Source organism: Thalia democratica, chromosome 2 (genome assembly GCF_965202585.1).
Source record: "Thalia democratica chromosome 2, ktThaDemo2.hap1.1, whole genome shotgun sequence".
In the NCBI taxonomy this organism is placed as follows: Eukaryota; Metazoa; Chordata; class Thaliacea; order Salpida; family Salpidae; genus Thalia; species Thalia democratica.
In genome coordinates, this window is record NC_139166.1 from 58,617,886 (window position 1) to 58,629,755 (window position 11,870).

An 11,870-nucleotide genomic window follows, 5' to 3' on the forward strand; every position below is an offset into this window, starting at 1 on the left:
AACTGTTTATTCCAAAATAACGTAATTGTTAACTGCTTTACTTTACTTAAAATTGTTTATTTCAAATCGAGTAAGCTGTTATTCAAAATAATTTAAGTTAAATAGACAATAAGATATACAAGACACACAATTTCAATAAAACTTAATATTTTTCTGCAATTCTCATCAGTAGAGTACAAAGCTAACAAGTAATAAGACTTTACAAACTTACACAGTAACCAAGTAATCAAGTAATCATAAAGTAATCAAGAAAATTTTAAAAGATAAAAGCAATTAGTAACAGTTTAAATTATATAAGTTTACTTACGTTATAATTAATCAAATGTAAAACTAAAGATAAACAATGATAAAACAACCCTTATAAAGTATTACGAAAAAAAGAAATAGTGTTGTCAAAATCCGTTTGCTAACACCAGAACAGGTTTCCTTAACAAAATACAAATGGCTTCTAATTTAATCAAGTAAAGTTTACTTTACTACAAGCTTTAATAATTTTAAATCTACTTTAGTTAAAACTGTTTCCACAAATTGAATTATTAACCAAATGTTCTGCAATCGATTAACGTTTAAATGCATTCAAAATCTTGACCGTAACAAAGTCTTAGTAACAAACAGATTTTTTTATAATTCAACCTGTACATAAATATTTGATTTCAATAATTTAAGTTACTCAATCGGTATTATAATTTATAATCTATTACTTCGACTAATTTGTATAATAAAGTGTACAAATACTAAAGTATTGATTTCTAGTCTTATTCTTAGTTTTATATAAAATATCAGTTAAAACTAGTTTTATTTTTATTCACTCAAATAAAAAACGGAGAACAATGTTTTAGTTTTAGTTTTCATAATGCAATTTTCCACTTAACTATGTAATAAGTCGTTTTCATTAAAAAATTTTAATGCTTCGACTTTTCAGCAACCATACTTAAGACAAACTTTATGTATATAAAAGACTAAAATGCAAAGAAAAAAAATGTTTTCAATTGCTTGAACATTGAGCAATACTCAAAACAGCTTAAAACAGCAGTTTAAAACAAGAAAATTTTTTTTTTTCAGTTATTGCTTACACATATAGGTTCTTCTTAAACATTAGTATACTGAATTATTTAGAAGTTCTTTTAAAAGATCTATTTTCATATATTTTTTCATAACAAATAAACATTTTCTACTCTACTACAATTAAATTTAAGAATTTCCAAAAAAAAATAAATTGCTACACAAATAAAACATTATTATTTAACGTTTGAATATTTAAAAGTCGATATTTTAAAAAATTAAGACTTGTATAACCAAAGAATAACATAGCTTTATAACCTAATTTTAAATAACTTAACATATTCGAAGTATCTAAATTAAAGTTTAATGCTAAAGGTCCAAAAGAATTTAATTAATATTTAAATTTTTTTTTATAATAATAAAAACTCAGTTAAAGATAGTATATCTAATTTTCTGCGCTTTTATGCTTGAAACAAGTCTTAAATCTAGAAATCAAGCATAGGTAACTAGTATTCAAATATTTAATTTAGGCTTTTAAGCACATATTTGTTAAAAAATTAGTTAAATTCGATTTGGTTGTCCTTATTCGAATCAAAAATGTTTAACTAGTGTACATAAAATTTATTTAAAAAGGTTTTAAAATTGAAATAAAAGCAAAAGAAAAAATATGTAGTATGTGTAATAAATATACTTGACCATTATATTTTCTACCAAATCTAAAATAGTACATTAATAGAATCTGGTTAAAAATACTCTTACAATTATTTTAAATAAATAGAAAAATAAGATGAGGTGTCAAATATTGAAAAGCTAAACCATAATTTAGCGAAAAAAAACAAAATTTTTATAACATAAACTTAAACGCTAAACTTAGTTATGTAGTAGCAAGTTTATTTCTACCAACTCAATCTAATTACAGTTTATTTTTGTCACATATTTTAAAATTATTGAAAATTATGTGGTAAAAAATCACAAGTTTCACCATACTACTTAACTGACTGTTATTGAGTGCTGTAACAATAAGTAAAAAATATTATTATATTTTGGAAACCTAACATTAACGACAAAACAATTCAAAAAAATTAAAGATAAAATTTTTTAAAACGATTATTTCTTAAACGTAAACCTAGTTTATAAAAACTATCATCAAAAAAATACTTTGTGAGTTAATTTTACTACTTATTGAATATAGATTAAACCAAGCTAAATTGCTTTGCAACTTTTATATTAATCATAAACTAAAAATTAAAAGTTTACACTCAAAGTAACTTAAAATTATTTGTTTGAAAATGAGTTAAAATATCTCAATAAGCTGTAAATGATAAAATAAAAAACACATTTATTGTGTGATTAAATAGCTGTCAAAATAACATAATATATGAATATTATAGAAACTATTTTTACTAGTTAAATTTTTCAAACCTTAACTGTAGAGTTATATATAGTAAAAAAGAGTTAACTTTACTTCTAATTATAACCTGAGAAAATTTTTAGAAAATTTACCTTATCTTAAATGATTCCCTTGTAATTAAGATTTTGTTAAATTTATAATAAATCATTTACACTGTTTTATAGTTTTATAAAGCAACATAAAATTGTTTTAAACAAGTATATACAAAATAAAATCATATATTAACTTGCATATAACAATAAATTTGTAAACAAAAATAAAACTGTTAGGTTTAGAACTAAGTCGTTTGAACGTATTTCAGTTAATTAAAAATCATATATAGTTTTATATACTTTTCACAATTTTTTAATACGTAAAAAAGGTTATATAAAATGATTAAGCTACAACTTGAAAATTTTCAAGAGGAAAAGTAAATTAAATAAAATTATTAAGCATTTGATTGAAAACAATTTTTTTTTAAAGTAAAGACACAAGACAAGTTTAAAAGGTAATATTTTGCAATTAAATTCTAATCAATTTCTTTTAAAACAGTAATTTTTACTTTTAAAAAATTTATAAATAAATAAATTTGATCAAAAGTTAAATAAAACACTAAAAATAATTTATTTAAAAAGTGTAAAAAAAAGAATTAACTGGTTTTTTATTTTTAGTTGTAGTGTACGTTAAGAGAAATTTTAATAGGTATGTCTTATATTAGTTTTAAAATAATGACCTGTTTAAATATATATAACTTTTGCACTAACATTTAAAGTTCTTTTCTTACAATAACTAAATTTATTTATGTGATTATTGTAATTATCAAAAGTCAAATAAAATAAATCGTACAAAATAAAAAGTAATATCAAAAGAATGTTTATATATAGCGTTATACGTTAAGGATACGACAAAGTTAACATAATGGAAACCGTTGGAATACTTTATTTAGATAGCTACAAACTTTAAGAAAATTTCCGCTGAAAACGAAAAATACATTACGTTTGAAATGAAAACATCAATTAGAAAATTTTAGAAATTATAGTACGTATAGGCTGGAATACTTTTAATTACGATTCATTTTTAACTTATAACATTTTTATAACTTACAGAATGAAAATTTTAATTAGAATATCCGCATAGTTTTAAACTTGAAATAAACAATTTCTAACTTAATTATACTATACTCTTTAAATGTATATTACAAACATTTTTTTTTGTATTTGAAAAGTACTATTAAGTAAACTTTATTTTCTAAAAAGTGTTTTTTTTTAAGTTTATTTGTTGTTTTTAATATTTTTCTGATAGTTTTCATTTTTTATTGTCTTAAGTTTGTTTTTATAAGACACTGTTTCATTTTTAGACAAAACTAGGTTTGTTTCAAAACTTTTCAAATATTCAGTCCATTTTGTAAAACTGCACAAATTATCTTTAATATTGAAACTTTTCCAATCTTGCTTTTTACTTTTGTTTTTTAAAAAACCACCTTTGTTGTCTTTGAAAAACTGCTGTTTCAGTTTCAGATGCTTAAATTCAAGGCTTTGAGTATAATCCTTTATATTTAAGCCAGTATTAACTTTCGCTTCAGGATATTCCACAGCCAATGAGCTTTCAATCTTCAAAACATCTGTCATGATCTCGTCAAAAGTGTTTCTGAAGTGAATAATCAGCTGATGATCGTTTTCAGTTATCATATAAAGTTTGTTTTCCAGTTCAAAAAGCGACGTGAGTTTTGTCAGTTTTTCGTGTTTTTCTGAAATTTTCATCAACATTGATTGACGTTTAAAAACGAGGCTTTCAACTTTGTAAATTTCGTTGCTTAATAAAACGCTTCTTTTAGCCTGTTTCAAAGATATCTTAAAAATTATTTTAAGCCTTTTAATTTAAAATTTAGATATTTTATAGTTTAAAATCTGTTATTTTTTTAACACATTGAATTACCGTAAACAATGTTTCTAAACCACACAACAGACTTTATTCATTGTAAAACAAAAAATATTTTTTTGTTTTAATCTTTAATTTACATATACCACGCTTACAAACTGATAAAACATTTTCTCTGAAAATTTATTTTTAAAGTCACGTTTGTAAAGTCTAAATATGAAAACTTAGACATCTCTGCAGTTTATTTTAAAACTCTTTACTTTTAATAGTTTTTTTTAGCAACATTTATAGAAAAATTAATTTCTAATAAAGTATATACCTTTAAGAATAAAAAACAAAATTAAATAAGAAACAGGTTTATTTTAGATTTTACATTCAACGTATGTGATAATAAAGTCCAAACTAAGTTTTTGTTTTTAACAATAGTTTCTGAACAACATATTTTTGTAGTAAATTTTTAGAAACTTGTATGCCAAACGTAAATTACTTTTTTTTTAACCGGAAAATTTGCACATTGAAAACTTAATTATTTTAATGCTTACTATATTTAGATTGATACTTTTAATTTAATCTCATTTTACACATTCATATAATAGAATTAAAACAAAACAACAGGAAATTAAAACTATAGACTAACTTATATATAACTTTATGTTTTAGAACTATTAGAAACATTCAATGGTAGAAAAAGCAACATTTTATATAATTTAGAATAAAAGAAATTGGTTAAAGTTAACTAAATCTACTTCCGTTTTTAGGTTTAGCGTGTTAGGTCTATTAAAACTTTTGCAAAAAAAAATAGTAGCTTTTAGTTAACATACATATATAAACAAACTATCAATTACTTCAAAATTTAAAATATGCGTCAATGGTTCAAATAAAGTTTAAGTTTTTTATAGTTAGTTCTATACCACAAAGCATTTTAATCTAAATTCTAAAGGAAATGTAGACGTCAAAGCGTTTTAAAATTACATTAATTATTATTTTGGTTGAAACAATAAAAATAACGATTTATTAGCAGTATATTTTTCCATTAATTAAGAAAAATATATTGGTAACTATAAGAAAATAATTGTATTAAGTTAGAAGTTTTTATTAGTTTTTAATAAAAATCAACATAAACGATAGCATTACGAGAAGAGTTTTAATTAAATTTAATATGCGAAAGTAAATATACTTTTATTTTTTATTTTTTATGAATTTATGTTCGTATTATGTTGCATGTTACTCAAAAGTCAGTGCTAGAGAAAAATAAAAGAAGTTTTATTAAGCATTATAATATCAAAAGCTTTAAATAAATTAATAATATAATCTATTTTATTATCTTTTAAAATAAATTTTTTCTCTTTGAAATTTATCTGAATTATGTTGTGCAAAATTTTAGTTGAAAAAATATAAGTTATTGAATACGACAATCATTGATGTGAACAATTCGCTTTTTTAGTCTTCTGATATAAAGTGACATAAACATTGTTTCAAAAAGAATAAAAAATATTGTAATCTCACATATTTTGTACATAGTCATTGCTAACCTTTCTGAAAACAACTTTCAGCTGTGATATTTGAGGTATTTGTGATTTTTCTGATTGATTACCTTCGTTTTCCATTTTATTTTCGTTGCCGTACTTGAAATTAATCTGTTTATGTTATTAATAGATTTATATGAAAAATAGTCCAATTCTCATTATTCTAATTTAATATAAATTGTATAAGAAAATTCTTTACCGATAACAACCTTCGAATCTTCTTAAAACTGTTTTAAAAACCATAGCTTTTGATAATGATAATAAAAAACATTTTAATTTTTTTTTTTTAAATCAAGGTAAAATGCTAACCATTTTTATAACATTTTGAGCTTCTGTTGAATCATTAATGTCAATATTTATTTTTCTAACAAAAATTTCGTAAAGTTGTTGTGCTTGGGAATCCAATGTTTTAATTTCTTCTTGTAAATTTATTATGTGCCTAAAAGATTTAGTATTATTTATAACTGATTAAAAAAAATTAAGCCTCAGTCTAAAATTTAGTCATTGCTTATTTAGTTTTATCTCCAAATTTAGAATTTTGTTTTTTTATAAAACTCTTGACGTATAATAATTACAATTAACCGTCCACATACATTTATGACATACAAAAGTATAACTGAATGAAGTGTGGGAAGTATTAAGAATTAATTATATTACAAGTGTAAAGCGTACATGTACTAGTTAGAAGCACTTGTAAGTTACACACAGTCAGAATAGAACACGATTTTGTATTCTTTTAAATTACAACTAGTACAAGCTCTAAAAGTATCGATAAATGTTTAAGTAAGACTATAAGATGGAATGTTACCTCATTCAGAAACATAATAAAACTGTAATTTTTTTACAAAATTAAAGTAGGAAAACTCTATAAAAGATTAAAAATTTAAGTCAATCATTTAAAATTGTACTTTTATTTTACAAGTCATCTTAGGTTCGTTAATGAGCACAAAGATATTTGTAAATAGATTCGATTGAGTAAACTAATTAAGATAGTTTTATGCTTTAACTTTACTTTCCTTAGAATTAGTTGTAGAATTTTAAAACTGTATAGTTCAATATGAAAAAAACCATTCACAACAGACAACTAAAAGTTCAAAAACTATCATAAAAAATAAACTAAAGCTTGTGCATAGAAATATATTAATCAGTTTACTAAATCGAAATTATTTGAAAGTATATTTGTGCTCATTAACGAAACTAAATTGACTTTAAAACTAAGAATTTAATTTAAAATGATTAACTAAAATTTAAAATTTTACTCATATGACTTATACTTCATATCATTGCAGTCAACAAGGCAGTGTGGTCTACATAAAAATTTCTTACCACTAAAACGCGAAAGTAGTGTAACATGTGAGAAAAAGAGCTTTGTAAATTTTTTAAAGGTTATAAACTAAGAGATTAACAAAGTTCAACTAACGCTTTGGTTTTTGTTATCAAAGCTTTGATTTCCTTCACTAAATTTATCTGTCGCTTTTCAATATTTGCCATTTCATCTAATTGCTTTCTCACCCAAATTGACTGTGGATGACAGCGACTGTAAATTTTAATAGTAAACTCTAGTTTTATAGTGTAAATAAGTACAAGTATGAACAAAGGAATGTACAGTAATTTAGAAAATAATTTGTGTAAAAATCGTTTTTCAGGAAAGCAAATGCTTTAACAACTGTATATATTTTAAGCTATTAAACGCAAGTTAAGAAGCTTACTCTTAAAGAGAGAAACATACTTAAAATTACAAAAACATTAATAGTTTTAAAACTCTCTAAAACTTAAACCTAAGTATTGTAAATTACTTGCTTTTGGAAATTTATATTTATTTCGACAAAAAAAAAGTGCATTTAAACAAACTTCAATTATCTTTAATTTAAAGGATAAAAACTTAAGATAATGTTAAGGTAAATATTTGTTTAAAACTACCGAATTTTACTCTCTAATTTTTATTTATTAAAATAAGAATGTTTGCTTAAGTAAAGTATGTTTTACATTTTACTGTCATAAATATAAACAGCACGAGAATTATGTCAACTATATTTTACTTTTATCTTGTCAAGCGGAAAATAAGCTTGGCATCAATCAATTTTATATAAACAAGGTACAAAGTATAAGCAGTTTAACTGCTTTACTTTACGTAAATTGAATAAATGTAACATAATACTAACATTAAAAAATTAGAAATTTATCTTTGTTCTCCATAAGTGTCAAGTAAAATGTTTTAAAGTTTGTTTGTAACTAAATTTCAATTTTAAGGTTTAAATATCAACCTCAACCATTGATTATCGAAATTTAAGACAAATTTGTTGTTCAGACTAAACGTGCAGTGATACATAATAAATTAAACAAACTACTATCATAGTAAAAATTGTCGCATCAATTTACACAATTTTCATTAAATTTTAAAGTTTAAAATTTCACAAGTTGTTATATAAACCAAGCTGTGAGAACAAAGTCTACAGTTGAAATAAATCAGTAAAATCAATATTTTTGTATAAAAAAGTTAATTTTAGCGACTTCAAACGTTTTGTAGGCTGCCCTTACGAAAAATATATAATAAAAAGTTTTCAATTAGATTAAATTGAAAAATAAGATATATTTTGAAACCAAACGATATGTGTGACACTTATATTAATGGTTTTTATACCTTAAACGTATGTTAAAACAAAAAATTTAATTAAAACTACTATTTTTATCTAGTGTTTTGTTTCATGTAAACAAAAAACTTTTTTTAAAGTCAAGTACAACAAATAGAACTAAAATAAGTTATAAATTTACTTTGAATAAGTCTAAAATGTATAATTTACTAACAAAAACAAAGTTAAAGTTTTTAGTTAGTTTTGGGTATGGAAACTATTTTAGTCTTTAACGCAAATAAAAAACAATATTTTTTACTTAAATTTTCTTTATTAAAAAACTAATTTACTCAAGACTTATCGTTGATTTCTATAACTAGATATTAAATATAATTTAAAAACCAAACTAAGTAAGTTTTAATGATTTATTTCAAAAAAAAGTTGATAATCAAAAATAAAACTTAAGTAGAAAACTCGGTAATTACTTTTACTTTTATCATGTCTTACTTTTTAAGATCCATATAAAAAGATATAGTCATAGTGTTTATATTTATTGAAACTCGTATATAAAGTATAAGGGTGTACAGTAAGAAAATGTTTAAACCAATAACTTTTATTAAAACTTAGAAAAAAATTGATCACCAAATAGTATCTATAGGCAGTATTGTTCCATCAGGACAACATCTCATAGTATTTCTTGATATCTTTTTTCCAAAACAACACATTCTAATTTGTGAATTATAAGGTCGATTGCCACAACACATATCCGGTATCCATTGTTTTGTTGTTAATCTTCCATTGTTTACACCGTTATCTGAAATTAATTTTAATTTTTTCAAACAGCTTTTTGTTACTTTAATTATTAAGGGTGTTTATTGCATAGACTATTTTACTCCTTGCAAAATAAAATAAAATATAAAACAACGATTTTGTTAGCATATGAAACTATCTATAGCTATAAATCAATGAAAAGTTACAATTATAGAGAACGAACAGCATTAGTTTTTCGTTGAGCTTTGTCTAAATACTTGACATCATATACTCACTTTATCGTATGATTTTTCATTGATTCAGAGTTGATATTAATTGTTGGTAAATATTAAGTGTTTAAATGAACGTTGTTTTAGTATAACAAATAAATGCTTTAGTTTAATTAAATTTAAAAAAGTACAAGTTAAGCTTATTACTAAATTTAGTTTTTATATTTAATACGGAAATCAAAGATTTTCTTTTGCAAGCCGCATTTGATCCGCGGAACAAAGTTTGAAAATCCCTGATTTAAAGCACTGATAACATTTGAACAACTTTAAATAATAAGTATCTATCAATCTTAAAACTTTCTTCAAGTTTAATTTAAATTGTTTTTTACTAACACGTAAGAATTTTTACTCTTAGTTTTTATATAAGATAAATTAATATAATTTTAACGTACTAAAACAAGCTTGTGGTGTAACTTACATGAATTTTTGAATGTCGAAACTTTACTTAGCCTAAGTAATATCTAAAAGTATTTAAAGCATATTAGTTTTAGTTTAAATGCATATTTTAAAGTATAAGTAATTTATCATTTTATTTAATTATTTTTAAGATCAAGATTGTAATTTAAAAATAGTCTTTTTTCTTGTTTTAATATAATACCCATTTAACATTAACTTTAATTTTATTTTAAAACAACAAATTTAATGATTTAACACTTTTTAAAGCTATTTGCTATTAATAAAAATTTAATAATGAATTTTGTTAAAACTTTCTATCTTATATTTTAAATTGGTTCTACAATTAATATAGGATAACATTAGTTAAAGATAAACTAGATATTTTAAGACATCTAAACTATTTATAACATCAAACCTAAAAACGTATGATTCCTATTTTCACGTTTTTGACAAAAAAGCTTCTCTTTACCTGAAGTGATTTGCATGATCATAATTAAGACAGTGAAACTAAAAATCTTCTCAAACATCGTTATACCATTGTTTCTTCTTAAAAATGCATTTATCATTTGTTGATTCTATCTGAAAAAATTAATATAAAATTTTTAAACTAGTAAGTTCTAACTATTTCAAAAAACTTTTCTCTTACTTTATAAACAAAATTTTATATTAAATAAAAAATACTAAACATTTCAATTTTCATTAGTAAAAAGGAAAAACTGTGGTTTTAAAGTCACGATAATTTAGATTAAAGTAATTCCAAGAATTTTATAAAGAATGCTTAAAACTAATGACAAATTGCTAAGAGAAAAAAGAATCCAAGAGTTTTTGGTAAAAGTTGATAAAAGAAACTTCTTAAAAATAATTGTTTTTAACAAAAAAGTTTAAAAACATATGTTTTTTTTTTAATAGTACAAATTTTACTGTTTACCTATAATATTTTTATGCTTTAAGTTTAATGATCGTTAAAACATTTGAAGCTAAAAGAGAAGCTAAAGAATGTTTTACATGTGTACATATATACCTTTAATGTTTTAGTAACAACAAAAAGCTTTTATATCGGTACTAATAAAATGTAGAGTTTCTAAAAACAAAAAAGATTTCAACTAGACATATTATTTTTCAAACCAAATAAATCTGCTTCAATTGAAAATATGTAATAAATTTTGAATATTTTTTTAAATAAAACTACTCACACTTTTAACACCTCATGCAAACACAACATAATATTTATTTGACGTTCGTCGAACTTTTTTCAACCTTTTTTCTTAAACATGTCTCTTCTCTTAGTAAAGTAGCCCTGGAGCTAATTTCAACAGTTCGGATCTTTAAAGTTTGGAAGAAAGTTTCTATATTTTATAGTTTTAAGATAGCATGACGGTTAAGTATTCCAAAGCACAAAATAATTTTTTAACTGTTTTGATAAAAGTTTTATATATTGTCTATAAAATATAAATATTTATACTTTTTCAGTAAAATGATGGTTTTGTAACATAAATCATAGTGTTTAGATTTAAACCAAATACTCAAACCGTTCAATAACATTTAAAATGATTTAAAACAAAATCCATAGACAATAGCTAAACAATTATTCATTTCGATTTAAAAAAAACTACAGTATTTTTGTGTCTGATAGATAAAATGAGGTAAGAAAAGTTTACCACCTAAAACCACCAGCAAAGGTTTAAGTTTGTTTTTATTTTGCAAGTTTTTGTGTCGTAATTTATGCTGTGATTGATTTAAATTAGATAGCAATAATGTTAAAAGTTAAACCTGTACAAACTTTCGTTTTATTTAAAAACATTAAGTACCAAAAATTTTCACTGAATGATTAAAAAAAAATAGTACAATAAGCTTTTAGCAAATAACACGTTTTAAACTAATTTCTAAACAATAATAGCTAAATTTCAAAATTAACTGTTACAATTTTTGTAAGACATAAATAATTTTGTTTTATTTCAGTTTCAAGTAAAATTCATATCTAGATAGTTTAGAATAACTAACAATAGGTATAAAAAACAATCTAGAAAAATCTACACTTTTTTAAGCATAAGTAAAGTAAACATATATT

General features: G+C 22.4%; 1 protein-coding gene across 3 annotated transcripts in view; it reads right to left on the reverse strand.

Annotated features, from left to right (window-relative positions):
- Window positions 1-11,006, reverse strand: part of LOC145849865 (uncharacterized) — a 69,078-nt gene extending 58,072 nt beyond the window's left edge. Inside the window, exons 1-7 of one of the 3 annotated variants that reach the window (XM_082954953.1) lie at window positions 10,996-11,006; window positions 10,218-10,381; window positions 9,009-9,180; window positions 7,217-7,333; window positions 6,106-6,235; window positions 5,803-5,907; window positions 3,134-4,227 (exon numbers count right to left, since the gene is read on the reverse strand). In XM_082954953.1, coding sequence (XP_082811079.1) covers window positions 3,664-4,227; window positions 5,803-5,907; window positions 6,106-6,235; window positions 7,217-7,333; window positions 9,009-9,180; window positions 10,218-10,368 — 1,239 coding nt within the window. In that variant the 5' untranslated portion in view covers window positions 10,369-10,381; window positions 10,996-11,006 and the 3' untranslated portion in view covers window positions 3,134-3,663. Of the gene's footprint in view, window positions 1-3,133; window positions 4,228-5,802; window positions 5,908-6,105; window positions 6,236-7,216; window positions 7,334-9,008; window positions 9,181-10,217; window positions 10,382-10,995 lie in introns of those variants that run through there. The other 2 variants (XM_082954955.1, XM_082954954.1) reach the window with 2 other exon arrangements.
- Window positions 11,007-11,870: the final 864 nt, after the last annotated feature.